At 36.2% G+C, this 20,558-nt stretch overlaps 1 protein-coding gene across 2 annotated transcripts in view; it reads right to left on the reverse strand.

Moving 5' to 3' along the window:
- The window catches only part of LOC144450848 (DNA topoisomerase 2-alpha-like), a 30,047-nt gene extending 16,550 nt beyond the window's left edge, over window positions 1-13,497 (reverse strand). The window contains exons 1-14 of one of the 2 annotated variants that reach the window (XM_078141589.1): window positions 13,140-13,497; window positions 11,365-11,559; window positions 10,814-10,916; window positions 10,385-10,448; window positions 9,288-9,433; window positions 8,664-8,761; window positions 6,402-6,614; window positions 5,323-5,496; window positions 4,450-4,551; window positions 3,541-3,678; window positions 2,650-2,946; window positions 1,559-1,795; window positions 573-675; window positions 118-320 (exon numbers count right to left, since the gene is read on the reverse strand). In XM_078141589.1, coding sequence (XP_077997715.1) covers window positions 118-320; window positions 573-675; window positions 1,559-1,795; window positions 2,650-2,946; window positions 3,541-3,678; window positions 4,450-4,551; window positions 5,323-5,496; window positions 6,402-6,614; window positions 8,664-8,761; window positions 9,288-9,433; window positions 10,385-10,448; window positions 10,814-10,916; window positions 11,365-11,559; window positions 13,140-13,211 — 2,145 coding nt within the window. In that variant the 5' untranslated portion in view covers window positions 13,212-13,497. Of the gene's footprint in view, window positions 1-117; window positions 321-572; window positions 676-1,558; window positions 1,796-2,649; window positions 2,947-3,540; window positions 3,679-4,449; window positions 4,552-5,322; window positions 5,497-6,401; window positions 6,615-8,663; window positions 8,762-9,287; window positions 9,434-10,384; window positions 10,449-10,813; window positions 10,917-11,364; window positions 11,560-12,811; window positions 12,898-13,139 lie in introns of those variants that run through there. The other variant, XM_078141590.1, reaches the window with a different exon arrangement.
- Window positions 13,498-20,558: the final 7,061 nt, after the last annotated feature.

The raw sequence follows: 20,558 nt of genomic DNA on the forward strand, positions 1-20,558 counted from the left end.
ACCCCAAGTGTCCAAATTATACAATCTTTTGTCTTTTCAATACCTGGAATATGGTAGTTGCAATAGTTCCTGTGAGTTTCAAATTGTTTAGTTTGCTATTCATAAAATCAAACTTACATCTGAGAGGCCATCTTCTCTCCTCCTCTTACGTTCATGTAACCAATCTGTCAGCCATTCTTTACGTTCTTCTACTTTCTTTTTGCTGAAGGCAAGGGTAATCGCAGCATCATCACTGGGTCCAGCATACTTAAATGGTATTCTGTGACGTGTCATGTCACAGAAATATTCCTTGGCCTCTTTGTTGGTGCTCGTTCCCAAACCTACCAGGAGGGAAAAACAGAGAGAAAAAGAAAACAGAGAAACGTGGTTATTGATATGATTTATCAAGAAAACTATGATGTTCTGCTGGTATATTTGCAATAGGAGTGACCTAAGGGGGCTTTGTCACTACGAGTCGTTCGACAAGTAGTGACAAAAACCTTAGGTAGAACGACAAGGTATAAAATACACATTTTTTGTTCAACTTGGCTCGGGCATGGTATATTAAAGTCGTAATAAAAATTGAAAAACACCTTTGTAGTACTTGATCTTCCATGTTTGATAGTTGGTTGTTTTCTTCCATTCTTCAAATTCTGGTAAACTGTAGAAAGAGTGGGATACACCACCCTTGCTGACCTGTTAATAGAATGCATTTCATCACAATACAACTCGTAACACTGAAGTAAACCACTTTCTCTATGTGCTACATTCTCGTTTAAGCATTCATATCAAGTGTAAAAGTATACGGTTTCATTTGCTAATACTGTAATAAACCTACATGTAATACATTAGTTTAGTATTTAGTAATTGATGCATGCAGACCACCTATTTTAGTTTTTGGTGGTCTATAGCAAAATGTTGGTAGTCCATATGTTAATCACTATTAATGTTAGATTCATTTTATCGATGGTTTTTTCCATAAACTTTTCCTGCATGTGTATATATTTTCTATCACAATCTCAAAAATTTCTGAACTAACATTTCCTGCAGCAATTGTTTTTCTTCTGTAAATTACAGTGTAATATAAAATCAGAATCAACAATTCTTCATAGTGCTTCAACCTACCTATTTTGTCATGTTTTAGAAACACTTAACTCGTCCAAATGGACCACTGAAAACATTGAAAATTAAATCAGTGGTCCAAAATTGAAATGTAGTGGTCACTGCACCAAAGACAACTGCTAAATTCAAACCCTGAGACATGATTTGATAAACTTTTGACTGAGAGCTGTCAGTTTTGTTCACTATGATAGAGGGCGCTGTTTATTTGATCACATAAACTGACATCATTTCGGAGAACACCTTCATACATCTTAGAAAACAAATACATGTATCTTCCTTTGTTCCTGTTATGTAATTCGTATCAATGTTAGTTGTCCAGGAGTTTCTAGAGTACCAAAAAGATATACTGACACAAAATAAGCCATTTTTGAGTGTAACTTCTTCCTATCTTGTCCAGGGGTGTCTAGAATACCACAAGAACTCATAATAAACCATTTTGAGTGTAATTTCTTCCTACCTTGACAATTGGAGTGATGAACTCTTCCATGAACCTCTGTTTAAGTAAACTTGGCCAGTTATGGTGGATAAAGTTAATGAGTAATCCTTTGATATGAGATCCGTCCTGATCTTGATCTGTCATTATCATTAGTTTGCCGTATCTCAGTGATTTCAGAGCATCGTCCGAGTCGTAAGATTTCTTGTACTGCAGACCCATTATCTTGATTACATTATTAATCTCAGCATTCTCCATAATCTGTCGAGAAGAGCACAGACAATAAATTGACTCTGTACACCATTTTTGTTTGTGGTGATAAAGACTAGTTCAATGCTTTTGTTGTGGGCTCAAAAAAATTGTGTGGTTCCAATTCCGCTCAATTTTAGAATAGGTGGGGTAGAGAGAATTTTTTTTTTCATTTTTAAGTGTCTAGTTCAGGTAGTTATGTTTTCCATTGTTTCCATATGGTCTCTGTGTTATTGGTTTCTTCCCACCAGATGTACAGCCATTACAGATTGGAAGAAGTTTTATATTGCATGCTTAAATAGATAATTTTCAAAATTTTAGGTTTTTTTTTGAATACGTAAAAAAAGGTTTAGGGTGATGAAAAACTAGGTGGGGGTAAGGCAACTAGAACAAAACAATTTTTTTGCAGGCCTTATAAGATATGGAAATCAAATCAATGCAAGGTTTCTCACATTTCCCCCCCTGTTACAATGGTTTCCAATCCTTTTGGTTTGGTGATATGTCCCTTGCATGAAAGACCACACCACCAATTATATTGAAAGATATAGAGCCCAACAACGTAGCTGAAGAAACATTTCTGTTCTTGAAGTCAAACATTTTTTAAAAATAGTTCCCAATTTCCTCAAACATTTGTCAATATCTGAAGTACCCACTCTGGCACTAAGACATTATTAGGTTCTTTTATCACCATACATGATAATCAAAAATATTATACAAATTTTGTAAATATACAACTGTGCATTTGAATGATGCCGTGATCAATTGCGTGCCTCATTTACATCCCGGTTTGCGATATTTCCAGTATTCCACAGTACAAAAGTATGGTGTACACGCACCGATGTATATTATAGTTTACAGTAGCTTACCTGTTTGTGTGTTGCTTCCCTTACATTCAGCATTTTACCACGTAATGGGAACACACCATACCTGTCTCTTCCAACCACAGACAGGCCGCTGACAGCCAACGTCTTGGCTGAGTCTCCCTCAGTCAGAATCAAAGTGCATTCACGTGATCCCTTAGTTCCAGCATCATTGGCATCATCTAGTTTAGGAATCCCCCTAAGTTTAGAGTGTTTAGTACTGTGGCATTTCTTGTTGAGGAGAGTCTGTGCTTTGATCTTCATCCAGTTTGTGATGCTCTCAACTATTCCGCAACTTAGTGTCTGAAGGAAAGTTAATTTTTAGTATTCCCCCTTTTTTTCACGATGCAAAAAATGGTGTGATACTGTGGTTATTACCTGTATTATGATGTACAATGTATCTTTGCATAAAAGACCTATAGTGTGGTCATTACATGATGGCAGAGTTTGGCTGGAAGTAGTGTGAACCAGAATGGTTCAGTACAAATACTTTGAAAATCATCCTTTCCAAATATTTCTGGATAAAAGTTGACAATATGCCTGGTTAACTCAAATAGTTACTGCTTCTTCCATTTTCAACTAGTTAAGTTTTAGGAAACAGTGAAGTTTGTTTACATCCATTCTATTGACTGCCTCTTAAGTTATACTACCATGTGTTTGACATATATGATGAAAAATTTAACTCCATTTCACTGAATCTGGAGAGCCATCTTGAAACTGATTCAAAAATGACAAAAAAAGTGGGTAACCAGAATATAGGCTAATGAAATTAATTTTGGTATCTCAATGTCATCAATTAAATTTCCAAAAGGGACACAATTTCTTCCTGGCATCTAACCAGAGATTCTACAAGTAGTCTTTGGTTCTTCCTCTGTAAGAAAACTACTGCGTACTCACCTGTTTGACAAACTTGTCACTGAGTTTACAAGTAGATCCAAACTTCTTGACTTGTAAAGTCATATTCTCTTTGGTTTGTGAATCAAAAGATGGATTCTCTATCAAACAGTTGACAAAAATCCATAAATGACTCTTAATCTGAAAACAAACGAAGCAATGACAAAAATCTTACTCTATTTCTTTATTTTAGGAAAACCCTTCTACAAATCTATGCAACCTCTCTATCCAATAAGGTCCACAATGACACAGCTGGGTTGACTGGGGGTGGTCGTGGTTCAAATCTTGCTCAAGGACTAGCCATTCGGAAATAAATGGTAGCACTGAGGCTCGAACCTAAAACCTGCAGACTCCAAGCCAGCCATTCTAACCATCATGACTCTACAATATCACAAAACAAAACTACATGGCTGTTCCCACAGGAAGTTTTCTACATGATAGCCGACTGAATTATGTAATGATGACATGTTTTACCTGTTAATTGATAGTTTATCTTACACCTGGAATGATCTGACATTGACTATCACTGAATTGTAACATGATTTACCTGTAAATATACCATGGCATGCACATGCCAAGTTGAACAAGAAAGATGGAATATACACTCTGGTTGTTCCACATGGACTATGTCATGACAATGTGTGTCTACATCACTAGTTCTGCTCTGTTCAAAATATGAGTCAAAACGTTCAAATTGCCATTACTGTCCCCGATTTGCCTTTGATACTTACTGTCGCTAGTATAATTATATTTTTTACTCCAATATTTTTCTTCATTCAGCTGTGAACTAAGGTTTGTCACTGTGAGTCCAGTAACTCGTAGCGACAAAGGCCCCTTAGGTTACTCGCATTTCCCTTGGCTGAATGAAGAAAATTATTAGGGAATAACATCTAAATACATAGTTTATCTTACCTGGAATGGTCTGATATTAACTCCTCCTTTGTTCTTCTTCTTGACAGTTTCCATCAACTTGTCTACAATTTGGTCAACAACGTAATCTACATGTCTTCCACCCTGCAGCAAACAGTAAAATAATGTACATTACAACAAGTAACACTGATGTTAAGCACTTTCTGTATGTGCCACATTCATTTATAGCATTCATATCAAGTGTAAAAGTATACTGTTTCAATTGGTTTATTTACAAGCCTAGCATGTGGCCTTTCTAATGTGGTCAATATAGCAAATGAAACAGTATACTTTTACACTTGATATGGATTGCTATAAACGATTGTGGTACTTTCAGAAAACGCTTTACTTTGGTGTTATGGGTTGTAATTCATAAAGAATTTTATTTTTTGTTTTCCTGATTATTTGGCTACAATACTAAGAATTTGAAAGGGATGCTATGATGGGATGCCATGACACTAGCATGACACTGACATACTGGGTGCTGGCAGTAATGATACTTGAATAGTGTACATCTAGCTGTTATTGTTATTGCATATTGCAATATTGTGTGTGTGTGTGTGTACTAAATTGATATAGATAGTTGTCAATACCTTTGTGGTTGCTATGCTGAGTCACTGTGTGTGTGTGTGTGTGTGTGTGTGTGTGTGTGTGTGTGTGTACTAAATTGATATAGATAGTTGTCAATACCTTTGTGGTTGCTATGCTGAGTCACTGTGTGTGTGTGTGTACTAAATTGATATAGATAGTTGTCAATACCTTTGTGGTCGCTATGCTGTGTGTGTGTGTGTGTGTGTGTGTGTGTGTGTGTGTGTGTGTGTGTGTGTGTGTGTGTGCGTGCGTGCGTACTAAATTGATATAGATAGTTGCCAATACCTTTGTGGTTGCTATGCTGTTAACAAAGCTGACTTGTTGAAATCCCTGTTCACTGAGAGTGAGACATACATGCCATCTGTCACTAACCACTTCTTGGATGACCTTGAGGTTGGTACCCTGTTCGTCTGTCTTGTCTTTGACATACAAATCAACGTAGTCTCTGAATCCATTCACCTGAAGACAACAGGATTGTTACCGTCAACTAAATTTTCACTAATATCTCATGCATATAATTGTACTATCTCTTGAATTAGTTCATTCGTAGGGATGATTGCAGTGTCGCACAAGCTCAACAAACGAACATCATTCCTTTAGGTCAAACCCCTTCCCCCTAAACGAACGTTCACAAGTGCGACACCAAACGTTTATATATGATGTAAACTATGATGAAAACTGTAGCGGTCACACCACTACAATCAATGCAATGTAAAAACATGATTGTAAACACATTAAAATACTACCAGAAACCCAGCACCATATCTTACATTAGAAGTATATTTATCAACATCTCATTAGTAAATGCAAAAGCTGTTATCAATCGCCATGATGCCAGACCCCCTTCCCTTAAACAAACAAAGTTTGCTTATTGAGCTTTTGTGACATTGTGCAATCGTCCCTTAGAAAGTTCAAAAACCATTAACAATATATCAACACACAAGCAACAGTTCTGGGTTTTAGTTAGTTTTTTGTTTACAAATCTCTTGATTTCGTTAGTTTTTGGAAAGTCACATTAACAATATGTCAACACGCATAGAATACTAAATTATCGTTTCTTTTTGGGGGGATTTCGTTTGTATTTGTTTATAAAGTGTACAAGCGAACAATATTTAAAATTTATAGGTCTGTCAGTGCATTGCTAGGCAAATAGAACAGGGGAAGAAAACTCAAATATCCCTCTAAGAATATTTTTAAAAAGCTGTTACAAAAAAATAATTATGGATGTCATGATACCCACATCCTCACTGTTCAGTGTTACCAGACTGAGAACAACAACAACAACAACAACAACAACAACAACAACAACAACAACAAATAGCATAAAAAAATAGCATGATATCAACATGAAAAAAATAACTTACATGTAATCTCTTGCCATTGAGATACACCTTGACTCCCTTTGAAGCTCCCGCTATATCGTAAGCACGCCTGGTTAGCAATGCTACCGTATCCCGGTCTAATGTTTCCATTTTGAACTTTGCAAGATCAGGTTGGAAAGTAATCTCAGTGAAATCCTTTCCTGAGAAGTCCTTGATGTTGGGGTCTCCCTTCTTTGCCATGTTATCCTTCCAGACCTGACAATGACAGAAAATAACCGATGCCTTAAAAACTTTGGGAAGTCGATTGTGAAGGAAAGAAGTTAACAGCGAATGTACATATTTTGGTGCACAACATTTTGGTCAAATGATACTGTTTTTATACACAGACCCTAATATATATTTTCAGTACATTGATCAACAAATTCAACTCTGACAGAATTTGATTTTAACTATCAATGCTGATTCAATTTTTGGTACCTGAAATAGATTATTACTGCCTAGGCACATCATAAAAATAATGAACACTCAGTTTCTTGGTTGACACTATAACTTCCGCTTCACACACATTACTATAAGTGCGCTTGAAATAAGTCAACCTTCTTGTTCTATTTTGACCCTCTAGCACAAGGTCAAAGCTATTGCAGGTAGAGAATTGACCGGTATTTAGTGATCACTGTACTCAACTTTGATGTCAATATGTTCATGTATGTATGTATGTATGTATGTATGTATGTATGTATGTCAGGGTTCGTACACTTAAAGCAAAACAAAATTCCAGGACTTTCCAGGGGTTTTTCGTCAGTTTTCCAGGGGTATTCATTTTGATTTTGGCAATTTTCCAGGGGTGTTGACACTAAAGTATATTTTTTGAATGACCTCTGATGTGGATGAGAAAAATCAACAACAGTTCCCATATGTCACAAAACATTTTAAAGACAATCGACACTATGCAAGATATTGGTTTCAAAACCACGTTTACACACTAAGATTAACGGAGAAACCTCTGTCCTACCCCCTAAGTAACCGTTTCGTCAAGCTGGTGCATTGATCGTGTAAGACTGAGTCGCAGCATTCGTCCGTTATATCCAGAAAAATAAATCAAAAACTAAAGTTTGTCCTCGTTATTGTATGGTTTGATGTTACTAGATTTTTAAGTCACCTAAAATAATTTTTTTCTTTAAAATTCGTCATTTACGTAACGAAATTTCGAGCTATGAATAACTGAATACATTCATCGCTTGCGTCTTGATGTTTATGTACGGATGCCACGAGTTGCGGAACATCGCGATTTCTCAACTCAACTTGACCATTGACGAATGTTACTGTACCGACAACATAAAACAATAGTTTATTCTTTTAGAACATGTAACACAAATACCCATTTATCGACGACATAAAAGTCACAACCGTACTTCCATAACCCGGAAATTCAACTGCACTTCCCTAGGCCTTAGCCCTAGTATTGCCATGCCTGAGCTTGTAGAAATAGTACGTCGACTCGTGCGCCGAACTTGTAACAATTTCTAATCGAGGTTGATGATGCTTTGATACTTGCTACAGTGTTACAATAATCTTGTTAACAGACCTACTGTACATGTTACCCCCGGCCGGGACTGTTACAATATCATGTCCCTGAAATGACGACTGGGAGATGTATGGGAGTAGCAATATACGCAAGATCGAAAGAAACACCGCGGTGCCCATTCAACTAATCATAGGCATGGTCTGTGGGGCAAAGTGTCTCGTAGAACGATCGCTTGACTGTCTGGGTTCAATCGGCGTGAATTTTGATTCATCACCCAGCGTGGCGAAAGACTTTGTAAATATTTTCGCGATTTCACATTTACGAGATTCAGAATCATATGAGCACAGACATGATGAGCACAGACATGACGATCGTCAATATTAACCGATCGATTGAACATGATCATTTTCCAGGGTTTTCCAGGGGTAGGGATCATTTTCCAGGGTTTTCCAGGGAGGGTTTGAAATTCCAGGGTTTTCCAGGACCGTGCGAACCCTGGTATGTATGTATGTATGTATGTATGTATGTATGTATGTATGTACATACATTTGTATGTATGTACATACATTTGTATGTATGTACATACATTTGTATGTATGTATGTATGTATGTATGTATGTATGTATGTATGTATGTATGTATGTATGTATGTATGTATGTATGTACGTACGTACGTACGTACGTACGTATGCATGTATGCATATACATCTATATATAACAAGAATATATGCAGCTTGGATACTACAAAATTTTTACATGATACAACTTCATCAACTCACCTGTTTGAATTGTTTCCCATACTCTGCTGAAGCAGTAGCCACTGTAAACTTTTTACTGAAGATATTACACAACTTAGCACCATAGCCATTACGACCACCTGAAATGAAAAATATGTATGTGAAGTGAACATGTGTATCACAGTCACACACACATGGCAGGTATGTGCAGACATAATTATAATAGTATACAGCAAGGCAGGACACACAGCACAGGACAGTGTCCATCTATTTAAAGATGATACAAATCACATTTATGCTGGGGAGTCTAACACTATTTCAATCCTTAACCTAACCCCCTAACTTGTATACAAATGTGCATCATTTGTATTCAGTCAACTGTTCTACATTTTCCCAGCCAGATTGTCCTATTCCCTTCCAACAGACAACACTTACTAACTTACTAAATTTTAGGAGAGAGCAATTGTGGTTCAAATCGTGCCAAAGGACTTTAGCATCCTTCAGAAACAAATGCAAGCAGCCAGGCTTAAACCAGCAACTTGCAGATTCTGAGCTGACTCTTAGTGTTCAACTGTTGTGATCAAGTCAGAGTAATGCCTGACTAGTAAATGTAATACTTGTAATTACTATATATTGTTGGGAATAAATTATTATTACGTTAGTTACCTGTAACTTTGCGTTCTTCATCGTTGTAGTTACTGGATGTCAACAGATGTCCGAAGATTAAAGTAGGGACGTATATTTTCTCCACTTGATGTATAATGACTGGAATACCTTTGCCATTGTTCCAGACACTGATCATGTTATTCTCACTGTAAAAAAAAGGTATATGCACAAACATTTTGAGTTATTGCTTGTTTTTGATCGATGCAAACAATCTCCTGATTCATGTCAATCCCATATTTACTGAAAGGTAGATGTCTTTCATTCAAGCTTGTACCTTGGTCCATACACAATTTCTTTGTAGGCTGTGATGAGATTGGTTATTACAACTAGCAACACTGAAGTAAAGCACTTTCTCTATGTTCTACACTTGTTTATAGCATTCATATTACAACTAGCAACACTGAAGTAAAGCACTTTCTCTATGTGCTACACTTGTTATAGCATTCATATTACAACTAGCAACACTGAAGTAAAGCACTTTCTCTATGTGCTACACTTATTCCTAGCATTCATATCAAGTGTGAAAGTACACTGTTTCAATTAGTTTATTTACAAGTTTGGCATGTGGCCTTTCTAATGTGGTCAATTAGCAAATGAAGCAGTATACTTTTACACTTGATATGGATGATATAAATGATTGTGATACATACAGAAAAAACTTTACTTTGGTGTTATGGTTTGTACTTGATATGGATGCTATAAATGATTGTGGTAGTACATACAGAAAATGCTTACTTTAGTGTTATGGCTTGTAATTTGAACATTCTGTGGTTGTACTTACTCTGTTAGTCTGTGAAATTGTCATTTGTACTATGTTTGCTTGACTGCCACCCAACTATTACAGCATTTTGTATCATATGTTTCTTTGATATTCATTTTGTTATCTGGTGAAATAAATTTCACTCATTCATTCACTCAACTGAAAGATGTCAGCATTCTCTATTCAAGGAAGTGCATAAATTGTCATGGACGTAACTGCAAAAAATCTTGGGATGAAGTCAGTGCCATGGTACAAACTAGGAATGGGACTTTGCAGAGTAAAATTTATTTCATATACTCACTACAAATTAACAAATAGAAGATTGCATTGAACTTACGGATCAATAGTAATTTTGATACAGTCCATCTTGGGATCTCTTTGTTTATTATCAGCTGCATTCACTGAAAATTGAAATAACATTGATATGGTCGACATGAGAATTACATAAACAAGAATATTAATATACAGAACTGTTAATTGTAATGTTACTGAAAAATCGCCCCTCCCCCCTCCCCAAAGGGTTACAGGTAAGAATGGCTTCATAAACAAACTACACAGCTTGTTGACTGGTTCTTCTTACAGTTCAAAACAAGCTAGATCATGATGGAAGTATTTCCACAAAACCTCCAGACTTAATGATGATTATTGATGTGATAATATTAGCTGTGTCTGACAACTGCCATCATGCATCTCATCAGAAAAAAAAAAAAACTGGTAGAAACACTGACAAAAATCAACTTAGCAAACACTTCAAGTTCACACTTACCTAAAATTTCATCAAAAATCTTGTACAATCCAGGAACAAATGTAATTTCTCTGTGTACAAGTCCTCCATTTTCACCTGCATCTTTGTCATACACCCACATAGTCTGAAAAAATCAATATGGTATGGTGCCACTTTGTGGTAGTACATGTATATAGTAAACTGTCTTATGTCAAGAGCCTATTCCTGAGAGTTGAGAGACTCGGTAACTTCAGTACTTGTTACAGACCAGGAAGGGAGAAATCTGGTGGCTCCTTTTTATTATACTATATATATATATATAACATATGATTTTCATTTGTGATCAGGTAGGCACTCACAAACATAGTTTTGTTTCTTCATGTATTCTACCGTGTTTCTCAGTGTCATTCATTTCAAGAAAATCTGTCTTAATACTTCAGAGTTCTGTTCCAGAGGTCTTTAAACCTCGTCAAAACACTCATAACTACATAACACTTTTTACTGAACAACTGGTGGAAGCAATTTCTTTCAGAGAGAAAGTCAAGAAAAACTTGGATACTTGAAAAGTGATAACACAGCATTTTGTTTCTTACCTGAGTAACAGGTTCTACTGAACCAATGTATGTATCTGGACGCAGTAAAATATGCTCCAGTTGGGTTTTCTTCTGATAGATCCTTTCAACCGACATCCTTTTGCCTTTTTTTGGCTTCTGTACATCTTTGCCATGTTCAGCTGCAGCCTTTGCTTCTTTGGCCTCAGCTTTTTTGTTCATGTTATCAAACAGGGTCTAAAATTAGTTTTTTTGAGAAAAAAAAGTGTCAACATTCTGAGATGGTTTTGACAGATGACATGCTACATCATGTATACACAAAGTTATGGAACTACATAATTATGTAAGTACAAAGGCAATGAGTTTGTGCTGAGAGGACTGTACTAGTACTAGCTGCAATAATAGTAGCCTTGATTTGTTCTTGCTATAACATTATTTTTTCCAATTGTATTTTTTTTCTGAACATTTTTTGTTCACGCTTCATTTTCTATCAAGGTTTGCAAAAACTGTAGTTAACTATGGTACAAGTTGACGTCATCTCATTAGCAATCTTGAATTATGTTCATTGTCAGAATTATAAGTGATACCATCATGCATGACAGTATATAAGTAATAGATAGTCAACGAGTTCAGGAAGGTTATGAGCCACATGCAAATTGAGTGCTGAGCATAATATAGGTCATGCCCCTAAGAAAGAGTGGGTTTATATAGCAACATATAACCAACCAAAATCAAGACATCTGATTGGCCAAGTCAGTCTAGCCTTAGTATAAATTTTCCTATCTGCTGGCCAACAAATGCTACATAATTGCAATTTCAAAAAAAATTGCAACAAAAACGGTTACAGTATTCAAAAATGTCAAGAAATTATTCTCACGTGGCTTTGTAAACTAAACGATTTGAAAACTTTTCAAAAAAATGCAATAATTGTAGATTGTTTTCATCCATTTACAAAATTCGCAGAAGTCGAACTATATCGCTCAACACAAACAAAGTACAATTAATGAAAACAAACATGTTTGTTTACAATTTACAGGTGCCGAGGTGCTGGTGATCGACCCAGTGCCAAATCACGTGCATGTAAGTTGGTGGAATATTGACCAAGTAACCCATCACTGCAGAGTGAATCCCTTCCGAGAGAAAACATATGCCAAATCCTTGTTTGTAACTGTACGTACAAAAAGTTACAAATTTTTGAGTTACAAACAAGGACTTGCAGACTTGGTCAATGTTGTTTCACTGTTTGCACATGGAGTTTTCAAATATGAAGATATGATAAAATTGTTTTATAAATTAAAAATCCCAAATAAATACCCAATCCTTATACAAATGGCCATTTCAAACACATTTGACAGTGTTACTTTCCAAAATTTCAAAAGGCGAGGAACAGTTAACCTTTGAAATTCAAATTCCTGAAAATGGCGAAGTCAGAGATGCAGTGATGAGATTCCCGACTGACGATGGTAAACAAAAATACGAACAATGTTACCTTCAACGGGGTCGTCATCTTGCATTTGACGAAATATCCTTCAATTTGAACGTTTTAAATGAACACCCGTTGCACTTTAAAATCCAGTCGCGGTTAAAACCTGGACTTCAAAGTTAGAGGACTTCACGGGAAGATACTGGAAAAATTACGAAGTCACCCGCCTTTAATTTGACCAATAAAATAGCTGAATTTCAGTCACGTGGCTAGTTTACATAATCCCGGAGCCGCGATTTTACAAAGCGATTTCACGAGACTATTGTTAAGGTCATAGGGCAATATTTCGAAACAAAAGCATAGAAAATTAAATTGATAATTACGCCATACTTACCACCCATGTGAGTTTACTGCCATCCGACGATTTACCAGATTTATCGCCCTGTCCGAATACCTCATCATCCATGTTTTTCACCAATTTGATCGCTCTATATCGGGTTGGAATCGATCGAATGTCTGATAAACTCAACGCCACTGATTCGACTTTAACTACATGCAGCGCAGTACTGTGTACGTAGGTAACGTTACCGGTGTCACACACGATGTTTCCGTTGATTTCTCGCTATTCCACTGGGGATCACGGCAAGTGTTACTAAACGTAATCGGTGTACTGATATGCAAGGTCATCAACTAGTGCATGGTCTGAACAAAAAACTGAAAGGACTTCCGATAATTTTACAATATCAGCATATTTCGTTGACATCCGGAAACAAAAGGCTACCGCATGTACGGTTGGTGTGTGCGTATTTGTAGTACAAAATTCGTCAAACCAGTGGTCACTCCAAGCGGCTACGTAACTATAAGTTCCCATGAGTTATACATTATATTTAAATTTATGTCATATACATAACACATCCTGATGTTAATTTACTAAAACATATTTTTTCAATAGTGAATGTACGAGAATATTTTCGAATCGGCAACTGAATTTATAAAAGCTGAGGGTTTTCATGATTATTAATCGGACATGTCGTAACTTTTTAACATACTCGTTCGTGAATGACAAGTACTGTTTGAAGTATGTATTTAATTCTGACAGACCTTTATATTGGTTCACAAATACATGCATAATGACCTCCGGGGAAATCGCTCCACTAAATAAAACTGAAAGTGATGAGAATGGGATAAACCGTTTTGTTGTTAGTATGTAGTATTAGTGAGAAACTTCCATTTCACATGTGTGGGGCATAAGCAGTGGTGTACGTGTATGAACGGGGATTTTATTATCTCGCCAAACTGTTCTGGTGACCATCCCAAGGAAATGCATGAATAGAATAGTCGTGGCTCTCAGAACTTCAGAGGAGTTACTACCAAAGTGTATATATACAGAGCATCTTTCCAATTGTGGTTCCAGTCGATTGACTGCGTCGTATATTAATTAATTGTGATCGAATAACTCCAAGGTTCTGGATGGAGTCAGATAAACGTGTACAGAGTAAACATATTTCTTTATTCATGATTCTCTTTACAGTAGTAAAGAGAGACAGTGTGAGAAATAGATGTACAGGGGGTAACACTGAAGTAAAACACTTTCTCTATGTGCTACACTTGTTTATAGCATTCATATCAGGTGTACATGAAATAAAAAAAATGTATTTATGTAAAACGTGAGTTGTCATGTGAATGTCATAGAATGCTTATGATTGTTTATTGCGTATTTGATTTGATATGACATTTTGCACAGTCGAGTGCAGTTTGTTGTGTCATCAGCGAGATGTTACTTAGTGGTATGATAAACCTGAAATGATGACAAATGTTACGGTAAATTAAACCTCACTTGGAATACACGCAGACAGAGACACACAGGCACATACACACCGGCTTACAGTGCCCCCCCCCCATTAGTTTCAATTGTATGTAAATAATTTCCTATAGAGGGCGCTCTTAAAACTGCAGACCGAGGAAGAAATACATGACGTAGTATAATATGATAAAGTAATTTAATACGTAATACACGATGACGATCACGAAGAAATTATGACCATTTCACTAAGACTAAATTTGTGAAGTATAATTGTTCCAACAAAAGAATAGATATAAATTTCTGCTGCTGTTGATGTTGGTAAACATGATTTTGAATTGGCATTGACATTGGCATTGGTATTGACTACTTCGTCTACAAAACACCGATAGTGAGCGAACAACTGTGAAACAACGTTAACGTGATCTGATATTTGCGGATTTAGGATTTTAAATACCGTGACTGTACTCGTAGAAAGAAATGGCATGATAAGATTTATGGACATGTTATGAGGAAATGGCAGTCTGTATAGTTTAAATCGATTTCTTTCAAATAAATTGTTCTATCAACACGTTGTGTTCTCTTTGTAAGATACGAGAATATGATAAGCTTGTGAGCCTAAATAAATAAACATAACACAGTACCATGACAACCATAAGCCGCATTGATACGTGCGTGTTTGGAGATAACAAATATTGCAACGGGAAATTAGGCCAACAGGTCAATTCTTTTTATAGAATAGCTCACGGGGTGGGTGGGGGGGGGGGTACACTCATCGAGCTATTCATTAGTGTCTCTGTGACCACATAATTACAATTGTAGACATGATCATATCTGTGTGGATAATCCTGAGGTCTTCAGTAGTTTTTGTCCTTATTGTCCGATGTCAAAATATGAAAAAAAGTTTTCAGTATACATAATTATAGATACGGTCTTTATACACGTCTGGACTCTTCATATCCACGACCAGGATTTTCCCACGTTCATCGTGATCGTGATCGTGTATAGTTACCAGAGAAAAGGACCCAAAGTCAATTGTGTAATGAACATACAGTTTGCTTATTTACCTTCTCCAAATGAGCATAAGGTTTCAATACCTATTTATATATTCAATACGTACTCTCTGTTAATCACTGTCTACCACTTTTGGTTTAGTCAGCTGCATAGGTTGGGTCATTTCCAAAAGATATATGAAATGTTTTCAGCCGGCCAACTTCACAGCTGAGAACTCTCTGGGTGACGAATACTAAATGCTATCACATTCATTTTCATCATTATTTAAAAAAAAAAATATTTTTCAAATTTTACCTTCGATTATCAAGAAAGCTTACCTTTATTTTATAAGAGCTTTATAGATCACATTCACGTTTACAACAACAACAACAACAACAACAACAACAACAACAACAACAACAACAACAACAACAGCAGCAGCAACAACAATGACAACACCACCACCACAACGACCACCAACATGTTTTTCAATATTATCCTGTTTCGGTGTCCAAAATAAAGTCATTTTCAAATCACGGAAATGGTGTCGTACGCTCGTACAGCCGGTTAGATTTACAATTACAATTACAAAGTAAATACTTATCTAAACCTTGCGATATCTGTTTATGTGGAAGTACATGTTATCATTTATTGTAGCTTCAACTGATAAAGTTTGTAATCGAATAATATGCCATAATAACCATGCTATTATGTATATGTGAAATCCGATTTCAACCAAACCTGGCACAAAGGTAACATGCTATGTGAGACATATGCACATCACTGTGTTTTGCGGCTGGATCAGATATGGCCGAATGGCGGCTATATTTGTTGTTTTTGTGTTTATCCTTCTATCTCTAGCATGCACCAAGTGATTTCAACCAAACCTGGTACAAAGGTTACATGTTGTGTGAGACATATGCAAACCACTTTGTTTGTGACTGAATCATATAACTTTGTAGGTGTAATACGCAGTGACTCATTCAAGTGCCTACACCAACTTTGCATTTGAATGTGCAAATATTGGCAAATTAAAATAACTAAATAACAGAGTGCACATGTTCAAAGTAGCTTAGTAGCCATGTCAAATATTTGAGACCGGTATTTCAATACAACGGATACCATTCAAAAATATCGCATTTTGGAATTAAGGGAACAAAATATAACAATTCGGCATTGTAGGCCATAGGTCAGAAATAGACTTGTGATTACGATTCTGCGCAAACATGATGTCGATGTCAGCAAAATTGAAATGATTGGCAAAAGAACAGAGTCAGCTAGATTGCGTCATTTTCAAAACAAAAGAAGAGGATTGATGAAATATTTTCAGACGGCCAACTTCACACATGAGTACTCTCCGCGGGAAGAATATTAAGCTTAACATGTTATCATACAGGTTTTCATCATTATTTAAACATCTGATTTGTATATATTTGTTTATATATGATTATTATATTGTACAACCAGATTTAAACTGAATTTTGAAACAATTATATGAAAGTTGTAAGAATTCGACATCCAACGAATTTCCAATCAAACTAAATTGCATATATGTGTGCATCATTTTGAATGTATGTATGTATGTATGTATGTATGTATGTATGTATGTATGTATGTATGTATGTATGTATGTATGTATGTATGTATGTATGTATGTATGTGTATGTGTGTGTGTGTGTATGTATGTATGTATGTATGTATGTGTGTGTGTGTATGTGTGCGTGTGCGTACGTGCGTACGCGCGCATGTATGCATGCATGCAAGCATGTATGTATGTATGTATGTATGTATGTATGTATGTATGTATGTATGTATGTATGTATGTATGTGTGTGTGTGTGTGTATGTATGTATGTATGTATGTATGTATGTATGTGTGCGTGTGTGTATGTGTGCGTACGTGCGTACGCGCGCATGTATGCATGCATGCAAGCATGTATGTATGTATGTATGTATGTATGTATGTATGTATGTATGTATGTATGTATGTATGTATATTTATTTGATTGATTTTGGTCACTGAACCTTTAGGGCACAATGACCTATCTGTGTAATTACATATAGTTATGGAAACTCAGCTTTCAAAGATAATAAATGGCGTTATCAGATTTTTCAGTTAAAAACAAAATTTTGATTGATATGATATTGTTTGCCAAAGATTGGTGACAATGTAGAAAAATAACGTACAGTGAAAGTTGGTCGTGTATTGCACTATGAAGTTACAAATGAAAGGAGATTCGATCATGATGGTTGAGAGTGCATCAGAGTTGAGGTACACTCATTTGAAGATGACGAAACATGAAGAAAAAAATTAAGTGTTGTACATAAAAATTATTGTTTAAAGTTAATTTGAGCATATTTTACCAGTTATGAATATGAGTTCACGATTTCAGATATGGGAAAGAAGTACATCGGGGATGGCAGTGCAATGGTATATGTAATCACCACAACATAATGTGCATAAAAATTACAAAGAGTACATGGTAGGCCAAAAATTGATAATCTTGCTTACAAAATAGTCAAAAGCATGTCCTACCTGTTATAAAATTTATGTAAGCTGTTGGTTTTTCTGATTTGGAACATGTAATGGCAGTGGCTTGGTGACTGTAAAAAAGTGGACACAGACACTTATGTTATGTTATTTAAATATTAGTAATTTCTAATATTCAGAATGTGAGATGGCGTAGGTAGGGGTGTACAGCATTTCTAGCAAAGTACCTGTCCGTACAGTACACGTTTGTTACATGCAGACTCGAAAATGGTGATACAGACACACACACACACATACATACACACACAGACACACCAATTTCAACCCCTAATACATCTCCTTCCTTACGGAAGGAAAAATATCTCCGATTGTTACCATGTAGGCTTACCTTTATTTTGAAGGAACTTTATAGAGTATATTTTATGTCAAATCAACAACAACAACAACAACAACAACAACAACAACAACAACAACAACAACAACAACGACGACGACGACGACATTTTTAAAATCATTTTCATTATCGTCATTCGAGGTCCAAAATTATTTTAACTAACGGAAATGGGGCCGTACACTCTTATAGTTTGATTTAGTAAGTAAATACTTGACTAAACCTTGCAATATCTGTTATGTCTAAGTACATGTTTACCTTTATCATTTACACGTACCTCGAACTGATAAAGTTTGTAATGTTGAGTACCATAGTTGTGTCGTTAAAGGTGATTCAAAATGCTCACATTCACTATTGGTATTTTGCTAGACGACATGTTTGTAAAATGTATACTGGTTTTAAAACTTTAAAAAAGCGTCTGCAAACACCTTAAAATGACCTTTTTTTCAGTCAGTTCCCTTCGGATTTACTTCGAAAGTTTTCGGGTATTTCCGGTCCCACCTAGACCACGGGATTATATGACGTCATAAGGGTACTGGTTAGCACGTAGCCTATGACGAGCGTAGTCAGCAGGTGAATAAAACTCAACAGCGTTGTGAAAAAATACATTGCTGGTTGTTGTAATAGACATCAGTAAACAAAAACTACAGTGTACATGTCTTATTAACCAACATTTACCGATATTTACTCACACTTTCTGACTAATTACCAGTGTCTGTGGGTATAAATGCAACAATACTGTGTCCCCATATTATGGCAAAATAAATCAAAACGGCTAGACTAGATACAAACTGTCAAAGGTCAGATATCGAACTATCTTGCAACTTTAAAACGGGAAGTGGATAAAATAGGCATGTCATGCTATTCTGTATGTGTGACAATTTCGGCAACACAATGGCTGCGATGTACTTCGTTCTATTGACGGCTCTTTTCAGTCAAGCTGTTATAAGTCAAGGTAAGTAGAATGCAAAACTAGTCAGCCTTCTTGATTGAAATATGTTTGAAATTATGGTTTCAATCACAACCACGGCGAACACCCGCTTTAACGAGTCCGTGCTTGTTTGTGATAAACATTTGACATGTGATTAGTCTTTTTTCTTTAACCTATTACTAGTAGTGCAGTGGTGATGTATAATATAAAAAGAAAAACCATTGATAGTGTTGAGTACTTTTCAGAGAGAGAGAGAGAGAGTGAGAGAGAGAGAGAGAAAGAGAGAGAGAGAGACAGACAGACAGACAGGAGGGGAGGGGAAGAGTGGGATATAGGGAGGGAGGGACAGACATACAGAAACAGTCAGGTGCCATGGGTAAAGGCAGAGAGACAGAAAAACAGTCAGAGGCAGGAACAAAGGCAGTAGATGACAGAAAGAAGTAGACATACATATTCCAAATGTATTTGTATTTGTATTTGTATTTGTGTGCGTGTGTGTGTGTGTGTGTGCGCGCGCGTGCGCGAGCTAACGAGACATTGAAGGAATGAGAGAATGTGATATGTAGGTTGATATGATATAATATATTTATAGGGACAGAAGGTTGTACTCACAAAGAAATACACTACAGACAGGCAAATCGACGATGATGTCATCTAGATCTGAAGCATTCTATTAGTTTCCAATCAATGATCATGTGTCATATACATGCAGGTAAATATGATTGACAGATCGACTGATTTGACATTTCCAGTTGGCTAACTAATGATATGAAAATAATGTCCGAAATCATATGGCTGGACGCGATCACAGTGTATGCAATAAAAGCATGTAAATCCGATCTTACGTTTTTCAGCAACGTTATGTGACTGTGGTTGCAATATACAACAACCAAGAGGAGAGATAGAGTCACCAGGATACCCTAATTCCTATCCAAAGAATACAAATTGCATTTGGAATGTCTCTACCCCGGAGGACACCATCATCAGGAGTAATTTCACAGAATTTAATCTCCGAAATGATGAAGATCAAATAACAATTACGGACCCCTTTACTCAAACATCGGTGTCTTTCACTAAACAAACAAAGCTATACGTCATAGAAATGTCTTCCAATGTAATGATTGTTACATTTGAATCAACTGGGGATGGTATCAGTATTTCAACATACAGGTTCGTCTTAACATTCATGGGTACGTATGTGCTAATT

The sequence above is a fragment of the Glandiceps talaboti genome, chromosome 20 (genome assembly GCF_964340395.1).
Source record: "Glandiceps talaboti chromosome 20, keGlaTala1.1, whole genome shotgun sequence".
Lineage (NCBI taxonomy): Eukaryota > Metazoa > Hemichordata > Enteropneusta > Spengelidae > Glandiceps > Glandiceps talaboti.